Source organism: Rutilus rutilus, assembly GCF_951802725.1.
Source record: "Rutilus rutilus genome assembly, chromosome: 1".
NCBI lineage: Eukaryota > Metazoa > Chordata > Actinopteri > Cypriniformes > Leuciscidae > Rutilus > Rutilus rutilus.
The window spans coordinates 4700107-4716864 of NC_140209.1; the positions used below are offsets into that span (position 1 = coordinate 4700107).

Below are 16758 nucleotides of genomic sequence, written 5' to 3' on the forward strand. Positions count from 1 at the left end.
CGGTATAAGTCCAGTGTGGTGACCTACATTTTTTATTATTTAGATGATTTGTGATGCAGATTGCATCACAAATCATCTAAATAATTAAAAAGGAGTTTTGCTGGGAGACAAGGGATATGCATGCCTGCCTTATCTCTTGACTCCCTATCAGGAGACGCAGACTTAGGCACAGCACAACTACAATATTGCCCATGCACGCACAAGAGCTTGTATAGAGATGGCATTTGGGCTCATCAAGTCAAGGTTCCAGTGCCTGAATTACCTCAGAGTGACTCCACAATGGGCATGTGACATTGTAGTTGCATGTGTTGTGCTACATAACATTGCCTGTCTGAGGAGAGAGAGGCAACCAAGGATTGTAGAGGAGGACTGGGACATTGAAGCCATTTTTGAGGACAATAAAACATGCAGGGTTATAAGAGACAGTTTTGGTTAATACGGTCCAAACCATGTTAAGTTTTCACTTTCTCCTCAACTTTTCCCTTAATTTACCAGACACACAAGTCAGAATTAGTTTTTTTTAATTTAGCAGCTTGCCTGTTGGGGGTGAAAACATACAATTAAATGTTGTCAAAAAACAAAAAGGTCATGTGTCATTGTTTTAAATATGGCAGTTCTACTTGCATTTTTCTCAAGCTGTTGGATTTCCAGCTCCAACTTTCGTATCTTGAGTTTTTTATATTGTATGTCAGTATCTATGGCTTCCATTTGTTTCAGGAGATAACGTTTGTAGATTCCCTTTATGTTCTCTGGGTTCTGTAGGAACAGAAATTTAAGTTATTTGATTGAGTGCTCTTGGCACTTTCTTGTAATTTCTTAATACTCACTTGGTCACATGTGGTCCCAGACTGAGATGGCTCTAGAAGGGTGTCAGCATCCTGCTGCCAATATAATAGTAATGGAAATACACATTATTTAGCACCTCACAGGTAGGCTTTTAAATATATAATGTGCAAATCTGTGCCTACCTCAGGCCTCCTTGAACATACTGACACAGTCTCCTCATCCTCCTCAACTGTACATGGGCCTTCAACCTGAAACCATTAATTAAACTCAGTTTAATAAATCACCACTTGACAATAAATCAGTGCTTTAAACTCATACTGTCATACTCACAGGGTTCAGCATGATGTCTAGTGGATCCAGCAAGCACACATAATTTGGCATCACTATGAAACGAAAAGATTTGGTTAGGAATGCAAGAATAAATAAATAAATAAAAATGTAAAAATTAAAAAACACCTTTTATGTAGTCATTACTTATACTAGGTGGAATGGATTCAGATACTGTGCCCCCCTCTATTCCCTCAATGACAGGCCTCCCTTTGTTCATTTCTAATGCCAGCTCCTCTGCAGGAGTAAAGTTGGCTGTTGGTAGCCCTCCCCCAGTGCCAGCAACCTCACTCTTCTTTTTGGCAGCTGCAATTAAAAAACATCATGAGACTGGGCAGTTGTAACATCAAGCTGGCTATGCTTAAGTACTTACATAGACTATACTTACCATTCTGAACAATATTTTTATATTTTATTTTCACCTGCTGCCATGTTCTTTTTTCTTCACTTAAGTTGCTGCTGTAAAAGTTAGTTATACACACACACACACACACACACACACACACACACACACACACACAAACACTTACTTCAATGTATTGTGACAAATATTTAATTTCACTTTAGTAAAATATAGTACATTTTGTACATTTCATGTTAGTGAAAATGTACATTTCATATTAGTTGCTACTTACGCATTGAGACGATCAACAATTTCCTGCCAGCCTTTCTCTCTTGTTTTATAAATAGCTGAGGTATTCCCTTTTTTGGTAATCATATGTTTAAATTCTTCGTAAGTCTCGAGAAGCAAACGCTGCTCAGTCGCAGTGAACATCGCTGCTCTTTCTTTCCCCTTAATTGCCATGGTAAGTTGATGAATCCATGCTCCACTATCAGGGCTTCTTAAGAATAGCGTGCACACGCAATTATCTAGACTAGATAAACCTGGATCAAATTAGTGGGATTGCTTGAACTTGAATGACCTTTTATGAAACAGCTTTAGCCCCAACTTATTTGTTAGGTTTATTCAAGTCGGGTTTTGGAGTTTAATCCCCGCTTTTCTTAGCATCTTTTATGGAACAACCCTCTGGTCAGTAGACATTGTATTTACGATCCATCCATCCATCCATCCATCTTCTTCCGCTTATCCGGGGCCGGGTCGGATGCCCAGACTTCCCTCTCCCTAGACACTTCCTCCAGCTCTTCCAGGGGGACACCGAGGCATTCCCAGGCCAGCCGGGAGACATAGTCTCTCCAGCGTGTCTTAGGTCTTCCCCCGGGGTCTCCTCCCAGTGGTATGTGCCCAGAACACCTTCCCGGGAAGGGGTCCAGGAGGCATCCGGAAAAGATGCCTGAGCCACCTCAGCTGACCCCTCTCGATGTGGAGGAGCAGCGGCTCTACTCTGAGCTCCTCCCGAGTGACCGAGCTTCTCACCCTATCTCTAAGGGATCGCCCAGCCACCCTGCGGAGAAAGCTCATTTTGGCCGCCTGTATCTGGGATCTTGTCCTTTCGGTCATGACCCAAAGCTCATGACCATAGGTGAGAGTAGGAACGTAGATTGACCGGTAAATCGAGAGTTTCGCCTTGCGGCTCAGCTCTTTCTTCACCACGACAGACCGGTACATCGACCGCATTACTCCAGAAGCTGCACCGATCCATCTGTCAATCTCCCGTTCCATCCTTCCCTCACTCGTGAGCAAAACCCCAAGATACTTAAACTCCTCCACTGGAGGCAGGAACTCTCCCCCAACCTGAAGTGGGCAAGCCACCCTTTTCTGACTGAGGACCATGGCCTCAGATTTGGAGTTGCTGATTCTAGGGCTGCAACAAACGATTATTTTGATAATCGATTAATCTAACGATTATTAGAACGATTAGTCGACTAATCGTCGATTATTTCGCCGGCTAATCAGTACGTTTGGAACGATTATTTCGCTTTTTCAATTAGTTAAAACACTGAGTTATACATATTCTAACTATAGTATAAAAAAAGAAAATCACTTAAGCTTTTGAAATGGTTGTTTTAATGAACTTTGAGACAACTAAACAGGTCATTCTCTTTAAGTTTTCAGATTTCTGTCCAACTCAAATCACACACAAATGCTCTCTAAGCATTGTTTAAATATTCTCTTCTCTTTCAATAGAAAAAAATAAACAAAAATTAATCAGCTGCATTACAGACAAACTTGATCTGCAAACAATTATTATAAGTATAACATAAAAAAAAAAATTACATGACAATTGAGCTGACAGAGACGTTCTCATTCACCTTTGAATTTACAGTATGAAAAATTAACTGACATAATATTCTTCATAACGTCTCCTTTTGTAAGTCTTGATGAATTATGGAACAAAACACAGGCAAATGATAAGAAATAATAAAACCAGCCCTGATTCCTAAGCTCGATCAAGCTTTATTCTATGCAAAAATAAATCACCACATTTCTGTAATTATATTATTATTGTTAATATTATTACTATTATTAGTAGTATTGCATTCTCTAATAAAGAGATTTACTGCTAGTTATTTAGCTCCAGCTGGAGAACATTCACCTCACCGGCTCGTCTTGTGCCGGGGTGTTTCCTCTTTAAGTGCTTTAACATGCATATTGTGCTCCCGTGAAAAGCAAGTTCCGCCTTGCATGTATTGCATACGACAGCATTCTTGGTTTGAAGTTTTGTGAAACTAATCACACACCTAGTTCGGATTCGTTTGCACACCGTCATAATTCGCGCTGTGTTTTCTTCTACCACAGTAGCATTTGTAACGGCTGCATTACACTCTAGCGCTACAGCGCCGTAGCGGTCAAATCGCGATATTGCAGGCCCTTTTAGGTCACGTGAGATCAAACGACTACTTGACAACAAAGATATTTGTCGGCAATGTCGACGTTGTCGACAATGTCGACTAATCGTTTCAGCCCTAGCTGATTCTCATCCCAGCCGCTTCACACTCGGCTGCAAACCGTCTCAGTGCGTGCTGAAGGTCCTGGTTTGATGAGGCCAACACAACAACATCATCCGCAAAGAGCAGAGACGAAATTGTGTTGTCACCAAACCTGACATCCTCCGGCCCCTGGCTGCGCCTAGAAATTCTGTCCATAAAAATTATGAACAGAACCGGCGACAAAGGGCAGCCCTGCCGGAGTCCAACATGCACCGGGAACAAGTCTGACTTACGGCCGTCAATGCGAACCAAGCTCCTGCTTCGGTCGTACAGGGACCTGACAGCCCTTAGCAAAGGACCCTGGACCCCATACTCCCGGAGCACCCTCCACAGGCCGCCGAAAGGGAATGCTTTCTTCAAATCCACAAAGCACATGTGGACTGGTTGGGCAAACTCCCATGAACCCTCCAGCACCCTGTAGAGCTGGTCCAGAGTTCCACGGCCTGGACGAAAACCACACTGTTCCTCCTGAGTCCGAGGTTCTACTATCGGCCGTATTCTCCTCTCCAGTACCTTGGCATAGACTTTCCCAGGGAGGCTGAGAAGTGTGATCCCCCTGTAGTTGGAACACACCCTCCGGTCCCCCTTCTTAAAAAGAGGGACCACCACCCCGGTCTGCCATCCCAGAGGCACTGTCCCCGACCACCACGCGATGCTGCAGAGGCGTGTCAGCCAAGACAGCCCCACAACATCCAGAGACTTGAGGTACTCAGGGCGGATCTCATCCACCCCCGGTACCTTGCCACCGAGGAGTTTCTTGACTACCTCGGTGACTTCAGCTTGGGTGATGGACGAGTCCACCTCTGAAGCCTCTGTTATACTCCAGTTTGGACGCGTACACGACAGTCGCGCACAGCTCGGACGTGGACTACTTGTATTTATACTTTCTGCTGAGGTCCGCTCGGTGAACGCGTTCAACGCATGCGAAGTAGATCGGCCGGGACAGTAGCAAAATGGCGACGTCAATGCATGAGGAAGAACTGCTTTGTCTGCTATACTTAGTACAGAAAAGGAAGAAAAGACGGAGAGCACGAAAGTGGTGTGTGCGGCCACTAAATAAAAATAGGGTCAACGACGGGGAATTTAACACATTGGTGCAGGAGATGCATGCAATGGACGAGGAGAAGTACCATCAGTATTTCCGAATGTCCGCCGCGAAATTTGATTTTCTGGCACGCAGAATTGGTGAGCGCATTCAACACAGCAGAACACACAGTGCTCCGATCAGTGTGGCGGAAAGGTTAGCTGTGACTTTACGTTATTTAGCATCTGGATGTTCTCAGGTCGGTGTAGCTGCAAGTTACAGACTGGGCAGCTGCACTGTATCGACGATCATTCCAGAGGTGTGTAAGGCTATTTGGGACACACTGCAGCCGGAATGTGTCCCCTTCCCGTCCCAGACACAGTGGAAGGAGATAGCGAATGATTTTTGGAGAATCTGGAACTTCCCACTGTGTCTCGGCGCCATCAACGGGAAGCATGTCACCATCAAAGCCCCCCGAAATGCGGGTAGTGACTATTTTAATTACAAAGGGAGTCACTCACTTGTTCTGATGGCTGCTTGTGATGCCCATTACTGGTTCACGATGGTGGACGTGGGGGCGTATGGACGTGAAAGCGATGGAGGCGTCTTCAAAGAAAGCAACTATGGATCCAAGCTAATCAGCGGGACTCTGAAGCTGCCTCGACCAGACACCCTGCCAGGCACTGATGTCACCAACCCGCTTGTGTTTGTTGCAGATGCAGCTTTCCCACTGCTCCCAAATCTCATGCGTCCATTCCCAGGTAAAGTCTTTTGTTTATCACAATGTACAAAAGAATTATAAAATTATATTTTGCAGTAATATAGTCATAATATAGTTATAATATAATCATTTTATACCACATTATCATAAATTATCATAAATTTGCTGATGAAATGTTATTGCCCTCTCACTTCATCTCACAGGCTCTAACCTCACAACAGTACAGCAAGTGTACAACTACCGGCATTCACGGGCCCGAATTATCATTGAGAACACCTTCGGCATAATGGCATCCCGGTGGAGGATTTTTGGCCGACCAATTGACTGCAGTCCAGACAACGTGGTACACATTGTGAAAGCCTGTGTGGCTTTACACAACTACCTAATCCACACTGATGCAGAAAATCCAGGGAATATCAGGTACATTCCATCCACCTTGACAGATAGCCCCACTGCAAATGGAGACGTCCAGCCAGGGGAATGGAGGCAGCATGTGGCAGGCGACACAAACCTTCTTGAGGCAACACAGCTGTCTGCCGGAAGAGCATCAAGGGTTGCACTGAACACAAGGCACAATCTGACAACATTTTTCCAAACACCAGCTGGACTTGTGCCTTGGCAAGACAACGTAGTTAGGAGGGGTCTCCAGAACATTTAAATGTTCAGTTTACAAACCCTCCACTTACAGTGCATTCATAATTATTTCATAATTATGAAAGTTGATTTTAACAAAAAAATGTCCCTCCTTCACAAACCCTCCAGTGACAACTTTTTTTTTTATTTCATCATTTATACGTGATATATACTGTTCATGAATATTATATATTATAATAATATTATATATCACATATAAATGATGAAATAAAAAAAAATAGTCACTGGAGGGTTTGTGAAGGAGGGATTTTTTTTGTTAAAATCAACTTTCATAATTATGAAATAATTATGAATGCACTGTAAGTGGAGGATTAAATACCTTTTTACAAACGCTGCAAAATCCTTCTTTATTTTGACCACCAACGGGTTGCAACCATGTCCTAAATTTACCTGGTCTGGTCTGGACTCAATGGGACCAGGCAACTGTCTGGTTACTGACATTCTTCAAATTATCTTCCTTTGTGTTCAGCAGAAGAAATAAATTAATAAAGGTTTGAAACAACTTGAGGGGGAGTATATGATGACAGAATTTTCATTTTGAACTATCCTTTAAGTTCCCTTTAAGTTCCATAAAGTGTTAAGACAACATTCTAAAAAAACAAACGATTCTACATTCACTTCACAATGCTCCCCAACAACCAATCAAACATAAAAGGCATAATTTAGATTCCCATAACTTACCTCTACTGGGAAGTTTGAGTCTGTCTCCCGGTGTTTTACAAACTCTGACAACCAGCTCAAAAGGGAAACAATCGGGGGAACAGACACTCTACTACTGCCTGCTGCACAGCTTCTTCCCTTCAGCCTCTTCTTTGCTTTAACAAAGCAATCTCTCATTTCCATTTATGCCGACACAGGCTTTCTTCCTTGCCTAAATTCAGGCCAATTTCCCTCCAGGAATTATTGTACATATGGTTGTCTTTGTGTTTACATTTTACATTTACATTTGGTCATTTAGCAGACGCTTTTATCCAAAGCGACTTACAAGTTAGGACTAAGTTAAGCGAGTCATCATGAAGAGGCAAAAACAACGCAAGAAGTGCTCAAAATACGAAGTTCGGGCATTATTCAGAGTAGCATAAGCCCGATAAGTGAGGGTTTAAAGGGAAAGGGAAGGTTTTTTAAAAAAAATAAAAAATTTATGCGGTTAAGTGCTCATGGAAGAGATGGGTTTTCAGCTGTCTTTTGAATGTTGTCAGGGATTCTGCATTCTGGATGAGGGTGGGGAGAGCGTTCCACCAGCATGGAACTGTGAATGAGAATGTTCTGGAAAGTGATTTTGTGGCTTTCTGTGATGGAACCACAAGACGTCGCTCTTTGACCGATCGTAGGTTTCTGGTAGGGATGTAGACTCGCAGGAGTGAGTGAAAGTAGGAGGGAGCTGAGCCTATGAAAGATCTGTAAGCAAGCGTCAATGCCTTGAATTTGATACGAGCAGCGAGAAGTAGCCAGTGCAGAGAGATGAACAGAGGAGTGACGTGGGCCCTCTTGGGCTCATTGAAGACAAGACGAGCTGCAGCGTTCTGGATCATCTGTAAAGGTTTGGTTGCACATGATGGAAGTCCAGCCAGAAGAAAGCATTGCAGTAGTCAAGCCTAGAAATTACCAGGGCCTGGACGAGAAGTTGTGTTGCATGCTCAGTAAAGGAAAGGCATGATCTTCCTGATGTTGTGCAGTGCAAACCTGCATGATCGAGCTGTCTTTGTTCTCTTAAAGATGGATTGTAGAGGTGCGGGTAACGACGGACTTCATCGCACAGCCTCTCTTCAAATTCGGCGTCCATGTTTATTTCCATCTCATTTTGCGGTTTTTAACCTAATGAACGCGCGCCCTTAAGTCCGCGCGGTCACAAAAAATTGGAGACACGCGGCTGTCCGCAACGAGCCTCCGTGCGCACCCCCGATGACGATTTTTACGTCACGCGGATGCGGAAAGTATAACACTAGCTTGAGCCATCAGCCTCTGCTTCCTCAATGGAAGACGTGACGGCGGGATAGAGGAGATCCTCGAAGTATTCCTTCCACCGTCCAACGACATCCCCAGTTGAGGTCAACAGCTCCCCACCTCTACTGTAGACAGCATTGGTAGGGCACTGCTTCCCTCTCCTGAGGCGCCAGACAGTTTGCCAGAATCTCTTTGAGGCCAGCCGATAGTCCTTCTCCATGGTCTCACTGAACTCCTCCCAGGCCCGAGTTTTTGCCTCCACAACCACCCAGGCTGCAGTTCGCTTGGCCTGCCGGTACCTGTCAGCTGCCTCAGGAGTCCCGCAAGCCAACCAGGCCCAATAGGACTCCTCCTTCAGCTTGACGGCATCCCTTACTTCCGGTGTCCACTACCGGGTTCGGGGATTGCCGCCTCGACAGGCACCGGAGACCTTACGGCCACAGCTCCGGGCGGCCGCTTCAACAATGTAGGTGGAGAACATGATCCACTCGGACTCAATATCTCCAGCCTCCCTCGGGATCCGGTCGAAGCTCCGCCGGAGGTGGGATTTGAAGATCTCTCTGACAGGAGACTCAGCCAAACGTTCCCAGCAGACCCTCACAGTATGCTTGGGTCTGCCAAATCTGTCCAGCTTCTTCCCCCGCCATCAGATCCAACTCACCACCAGGTGGTGATCAGTTGACAGCTCCGCCCCTCTCTTCACCCGAGTGTCCAAGACATACGGCCGGAGGTCAGATGTAACGACCACAAAGTCGATCATCGACCTACGGCCTAGGGTGTCCTGGTGCCATGTGCACTGATGGACACCCTTATGCTTGAACATGGTGTTCGTTATGGACAAACTGTAACTAGCACAGAAGTCCAATAACTGAACACCGCTCGGGTTCAGATCAGGGGGGCTGTTCCTCCCAATCACGCCCCTCCAGGTGTCACTGTTGCTCCCCACGTGGGCACTGAAGTCCCCCAGTAGAACGACGAAGTCCCCAGTTGGAGCACTTTCCAGCACCCTTCCCAGAGACCCCAAGAAGGCCGGGTACTCTGCACTGCCGTTTGGCCCGTAGGCACACACGACAGTGAGAGACCTATCCCCGACCCGTAGGCGCAGGGAAACGACCCTCTCGTTCACCGGGGTGAACTCCAACACATGGTGGCTGAGCTGGGGGGCTATAAGCAAACCTTCACCAGCTCGCCGCCTCTCACCATGGGCAACTCCAGAGTGGTGAAGAGTCATCCTCTCTCAAGGAGTGTGGTTCCAGAGCCCAAGCCGTGCATAGAGGTGATCCCGACTATCTCTAGTCGTAACCTCGCAACTTCACGCACAATCTCAGGCTCCTTCCCCGCCAGCGAGGTGATGTTCCACATCCCTAGAGCTAGCTTCCGTGTCCAGGGATCGGGTTGTCGAGGTCCCCGCCTTCGACTGCCGCCCAATCCTCTCAGCACCGGCCCCTTACGGTCCCTCCTGCAGGTGGTGAGCCCACAGGAAGGCGGCCCCACGTCACTCCTTCGGGCTGAGCCCAGCCGGACCCCGTGGGGGGAGGCACCATACCGGGCGACGTCACGGTACTCGATTTTTCCCCCCTATTTTTTCTCATAAAGGGTTTTTGAACCGCTCTTAGTCTGAACCGTCGCCTAGGACCTGTTTGCCTTGGGAGACCCTACCAGGGGTATATAGCCCCAGACAACATAGCTCCTAGGGTCATTCGGGTACTCAAACCCCTCCACCACGTTAAGGTGGCAATTCATGGAGGGGGGTATTTACGATAGTAATGTTAAATACAAATACTCCACAGTGACTCTAGGGGTCGCTGTTTGACAAAAACGGAATTCCTGCATAGTGTGCCTTTAATATTACTTTGTTCGTCTGAAAGAAGAATATCATACACACCTAGGAATGAGCTGAGGGTGAGTAAATCATGGGCTAATTTTCCTTTTTGGGTGAACTATCCCTTTAAAATGCTTTCTCAATGGATCTCCCAGCTCTGTGTAGTAATGTTGTTGATCAAGTAATAGTAGTAATGTTGCAGTAATGTTGTTGATCGAGATCGGCCCACGAGTAAACCGCTGTCTAGTATTGCTCCGAGCTGATAAACTGTTTGCGCTGCGCAGCTCAGACGAGTAGTGTGGTTTCACTCTGCTTTCGTTTGCCGTGTGATGTTTCTCGTATGTGGCAGAAATGGCAGCTCTCTCTTATAAAACAATTGCAAAATGTGACCATTTACTTGCAGTCAAGAGCCCTGTATAGTGCTGTATTTCTGATTTACATGAGCGCCACCTACTGTCAGAGAGTAAATTTGTGGGGGGGGGGGGGGGGGTTGCATTGATCTGAACTGACAAATTAGACATTCCTGTTGGTTCAACACGAGTTAATAGATCAATCAATCAACAAAGTGTCATGTGCTCACCACACACCGGCTTTAGGTGGAGAGGAGAGATTTGGCTATAGAGTGTGTTATATATCAGCTTTCTTATGTAATCAGATATCTCTCATACACTCTGCTGCATTAAATCAGTCACACGCTTGATAACTTTACGAATGGGCGTCTTTACTTTTCTTATTCTTAAGCTGAACTTCCTTCTACATCCGGTCCCCTCATACATACTAGTATACTCACATCTTAAAGATACAGACCATCATTCTAATACATGACAGGGTGATGTGTGTCTAACTTACACAGAAGAGACTTTTGGTGCTTTTCCACTACACAGTACCAGCTCGCCTCGGCTCGACTCGGCTTTGTTTGGTTTTCCACTGTGTAAAAGTTGTACCTGTACCTGCTTCCAGGTACTTTTTTTCGTACCACCTCTGGCGAGGTTCTAAGCGAGCTGAGGCGATACTAAAATGTGACGTGAAAACACGGCAGAGACTGCTGATTGGTCAGAGAGAATCATCACTATTCACTGCGTCATCATTGCACGCACCAGACGGAGTATCCTGAATAAAAAACAGCAAAAACAAAAACATCTAAAAACAGCATACACTCGATTTCCTCCATTGTCGTGTGTGTGGGTAGCGGGTGCCTCGCGTAGAAGATTAAGTAACGGCAGTTTCCTGCGGCGTCGCTATGACGACCAGGTACTATTGTGGAGGTACAATCTGCAATGGAAAACGGAGCGAAAAGCGAGCTGAGTCGAGTTGAGCTGGTACTGGTAATGGAAAAGCGCCATAAGTTTCTCAGCACATGAAAATAAACTACTTACCTTGATCTCAGACTGTGTTGATGTGGTTTCTCCACTGCATGGATCTTCATGTGTAGATTCAGGTCACTTTTAAAGGAGAAACTCTTTCCGCACTGATAACACGTGTGCGACTTCTCTCCACTGTGGATCCTCTCATGTTTTATCAGAGATGATGAATGACTGAATCTCTTGTCACAGTGTGAACACTTGTAATGTTTCTCTCCAGTGTGGATCATCTTATGTGATCTCAGATTTGCTGCCTGACTGAATCTCTTGTCACAGTGTGAACACTTGTAAGGTTTTTCTCCAGTGTGGATCCTCTCATGTGATCTCAGATGTTCTGACCGACTGAATCTCTTGTCACAGTGTGAACACTTGTAACGTTTTTCTCCAGTGTGGATCATCTCATGTTTTATCAGAGATGATGACTGACTGAATCTCTTGTCACAGTGTGAACACTTGTAAGGTTTTTCTCCAGTGTGGATCCTCTCATGTGTTTTCAGATTTGCTGACTGATTGAATCTCTTGTCACAGTGTGAACACTTGTAAGGTTTTTCTCCAGTGTGAATTCTCTGGTGCAGGTTTAAATGGCTTGGTGTAGTAAAAGTTTTCTCACACTCAAAGCACATGTACTCTTTTACATGTGCATGTACTTTCTCATGTTTATGTAAAAATTGGAGCCATGCAAAACTCTTTCCACACACAGAACATGAATGCGGCTTCTCCTTCATATGAACTGTCAGGTGTATCTTCAGGTGTGATGCACTAAGAAATGTTTTGCCGCATTGATCACATGAGAACGGCTTCTCTCCGGTGTGGATCCTCATGTGTCCTTTAAGGTTTGCTGATTGACTGAAACTCTTCCCGCATTGATCACATGTGAACGGCTTCTCTCCGGTGTGGATCATCATGTGAAGCTCAAGACCTCGTTTGGTTGTGAAACTCTTTCCACACTGAGTGCAGGTGAAAGATTTCTTGGCTCGTCTTTTCTTTAAAAATGTATTTTTAGTCTTTGAGCGACTCAAAGGTTTTCCTCCAGGTTTGACATGATGTTCCTCCTCCACTTCACTCAGTTCTTCACTCTCCTCCTCCACTTCACTCAGTTCTTCACTCTCCTCCTTCACTTCACTCAGTTCTTCACTCTCCTCCTTCAATACACTCAGTTCTTCACTCTCCTCCTCCACTTCCATCAGGTCTGACATGAAAGAAACAAATATTACATTTAATTTTCAGTACATCAAAATAACTCAGAGAGAAATATAAAGTGAAAGGACATGAAAGTGAGCCCTGATGTAATAGTAGAAAGTAGACAACTGTTATAAAATATTATGATAATTTGATGCCTTTTTATAAATTGATTATATGTCCTTGAAACTTTCCATGAATGAGGTAAATAAAAAAAAAAAATATATATATATATATATATATATATATATATAAAATACTTTAAATTAACTTTAATTTTATAAGTTACCTGTATTTTTTTTGTTATTATTACTTAATCAAAACAACCCAGCTGCAGTTTGATTGATATTTAAATGCATAATATATATAAAAAAACATGATATATGAAAATGAACAAGAATGGAGTTATCTGTTTTTGCAAATGAACTCTTCTGTTATAGAGTTGATTTGCAAAAACAGATAACTCCGGTCTTGATCATTTTCATATATCATGTTTTTTTTGTTTTTTTTACTTGTAACAAATAACTTGCAAATGTCCCAATTTGGAGAGGGTGTGCAATTTTCAAAGAGTTTAATTACACTTTCATGTTATGTATTTTTGCATATATTAGTGTGAGTTAATAAATGTAACTGGTTGTGTACACTTAATAACTAAATATCGTAATTACTAAATATCGATTAATAGATTGATATAGCCCTGAATCGTAATCGTATCGTATAATTTTTTGAGGTATAGGCAAATATCGTATCGCTGGCTGGGAGAATCGATATCGTATCGTGATTAACTGTCCGATTTACACCCCTATTTCTAACATGAATGTTCTTCAGCATCATGAATGAATGAAGAATAAACACCAACCTCTTTGTTCTTCAGGATCTTCAGTGTGTTTCATTCTGCAGGGTTCTGGATCACTCATGTTCTCACTGTCCTCTTTAATAAACTCAGTCTTTGCAGATTTCAGCTCTTCCTGATGCTCTGATGCTCGTCTTCACTTCTAGCTGATGGGAATTTACAGCATTTATTGGGGAATTACTGTGGGAGGAGCTTCACTGATGATGAATTACACTGGGAGGAGCTTCACTGATGATGAATTACAGTGGGAGGAGCTTCACTGATGATGTGACTGCAGTAGGGGGAGCTTCACTGATGATGAATTACAGTGGGAGGAGCTGATCTGCCAAAATCAAAAATATAAATCACTGAGTTTGTTTATAGAATAAATGACACTTCTAAGCATTTATGTCTGTCTTAGGGCTGGGTACCGAGTTCGATACTTTTTAGGTACCGACCGAATTGCCTCGATACTATAGAGTATCGAAAAATGACTTGTTGTTCGGTACCAGATTTCGATACCTAAGGGGTTAACTCGTCAACGTCAGTGCTCAAACAAATACATATGAAATGCACAACGACACACCTAAGCCGCTCAAGCACATACACGCAAACTCTACACACACGAGACGCGCAGAACACACACACACACACAGTCCACGAGCATACTCATGAGACGCACGCACACAAAAACTCTCCACGCACATACTCATATGAGACGCGAGCACAACAAACTCGCGCACACACAATGAGACGCGAGCACACACACACACACACACACACACACACTCTCCGCGCACATATTCATATGAGATGCAAGCACACACACATAATACCTTAAAGATAGGGCTGGGCAAAAAAAAATATTTTTCGATTAATCGTTTTTTAAACCGTGGTCGATTCAAAATCGATTCTCAAAGGCAACGAATCGATTTTTTTTCCATATTTATTTCCGCAAAAATTGAACATAAGATTAACGTTTATCTGATTACTAGTCTTCTCCTCCACTAGAGGTCACCCTCTTATTTGCCTTGCGCAATGTTACCAAGGAGCGAGATAAGCGAACCTGTTATTCATTCATTCAGTGCTTAAAATGGCGGTTTCAGGTGCTTTGTCGAACTTGATGCCACCTTCACATAAAAAGTCAGAGGTATGGCAGCATTTTAGATTTCGCAAGCAAGACGATGACGATAGTGTGGTGGACAAGAACAAAGCTATATGCGTGATTTGTAATGCAGAAGTGAAATGCTGTAGTAATACTACAAATCTGCGGAACCATTTGATGAGACATCACCCATACGTTACAACACCCCCACAGCCGAGCACACAACCGGAGATTTCAAATGCATTCACTAGCAAAATTCCTCACAATTCACCTCATGCACAAAAGATCACAGAGTCAATTGCATTTTTTATTTGCAAAGACATAAGGCCATACAGCGTAGTCGAAAATGACGGATTCTGTTACATGTTGAATGTGCTAGAGCCTCGTTATTCTATTCCAAGTCGCAAACGGATGAGCGAAGAGATAATCCCAAGACTGTACAATGAAGTGAAGCAAAACATTACTCTGTCCCTACAGTCAGCGGACAGAGTGGCCCTCACTAACTCTAACCTGCCACTATTTAGATGACTGGGTTCTCATTTCAAATGTGTTGCAGACCAGAGCTATGCAGGATAGTCACACAGGGGCAAATATATGTGCATTGCTTTCAGATGCGTTGGAAGAGTGGGGGCTTACTGAGAAAGACCCGATCATTGTGACCAACAACGCTAGCAATATGATACGTGCCGCGGAGATGATGGAGCTGCTCCATATTGGCTGCTTTGCTCACACAATAAATCTAGCATCGCAAGCTGCGCTGAAACTTCCGGCCATCTCTCGGTTGCTAGGTCGAGTTAGGCGCATAGTGACATTCTTTCACAGGAGCGCTAACGCTAACAGACGCTACTGAACTTGCCCTGTCGCAAACTTAAAATTGACGTGGTGACCAGGTGGAGCAGCGCGCTGGATATGCTCGACAGATTTTTGGAGCAGCAACCGGCAATCTCAGCCGCACTTCTTTCACCTGAAGTCCGTCGGAGTGCAAAGGATCTTTGCACTCTGACAGAGGCGGATATAACTGTGGCCGAGGACATCGTGAAAGCTCTTCGCCCGATGAAGAGTGCAACTCTGGTGATGTCTGGGGAGAACTCCGCTACCCTTTCTATTATTGCACCATTGCATGCACAGCTCCTTGATGAGCTGCGCTCGACTTCCAGTTATTCGACTGTCATTAAGGAACTCGAATATGCCGTGCATGACAACTTGAGGTTTAGGTATGTTTACAAAAACAGCTTGTACTATATTTAAAATGTAAACATTTGTGTGAATGTTACAACAGATTACATTATTGTTAATTGTAAGTTTGTGTATGTTGATGCCATAAGGTAATTTAAATGTGATTGTCTAATCTTTAAAGATATGCAAATCCAAAAGAGAAGCTGTATGTTGCATCTGCCCTGGACCCTCGTTTCTGAAGGGGAACGCGAGGACACATTCACAACATTGATCAGTGAGATTGTCACTCTTGAGCAAGTTAAGGTAGGCTACAAGTTGTATAAAGTTTTAAAACTGAAAATGTAAACAAAAATATTTTGTAACTGCATATAAATATTAGCCTGGGTTTCCCCATACTGCCTTGAGCAGCGCAATTTTATTCACGCTGCAAGGTAGTCTGGCTACCATGGGCTAATTTTTAGACGTCGATAAAACAGCTGGAGAACATTTATGTCACATAACATTTAACGTTTACGTTAAGTTACCTCAGGAAAGCCGTTTAATAACCATAATATATGTTATAGCATGTTAGGTGGCTAGAAAAAGAGCTATAGAGAGTATTTTGCTAAATATGTGTAATATATTACATATTTAGTATATTTTTTACTTATATTATTTAAGTTGTTATTATAATAAAAACGCATTATGTTTAATTTGAGTTATTTTTAACCTTAAATACTACCACCAGCTGATAGGGCTGTATGTATCTTTACAGCATTATGTGAGTTTTTTTTTTTTCTTGAGAAAAATGAATACAATATTTATCCAAATGAGTCAATATTGAATCAAATCACAAGAATTGAATTGAAATCGTGAAATTTGTGTCAAGCAATATTAAAAAACGTAGCTTACCAGAAATTGTACCATGTAAACATTGTAACATTTCTGTTTAGTTACTA

The 16758-nt window shown here is 43.6% G+C and overlaps 1 protein-coding gene across 1 annotated transcript; it reads right to left on the reverse strand.

Moving 5' to 3' along the window:
• Window positions 1-570: 570 nt before the first annotated feature.
• Window positions 571-13674, reverse strand: LOC311297655 (uncharacterized protein; the record flags this gene model as incomplete). Its single annotated transcript, XM_084420042.1, has 8 exons — window positions 13567-13674; window positions 11544-12717; window positions 1502-1572; window positions 1243-1419; window positions 1117-1169; window positions 969-1034; window positions 828-881; window positions 571-756 (listed from the first exon to the last, which is right to left on the reverse strand). The coding sequence occupies exons 1-8, from the start codon at window positions 13622-13624 to the stop codon at window positions 571-573; spliced, it is 1839 nt and encodes a 612-aa protein (XP_084276168.1). The 5' UTR covers window positions 13625-13674.
• Between the last annotated feature and the right edge of the window lie 3084 nt (window positions 13675-16758).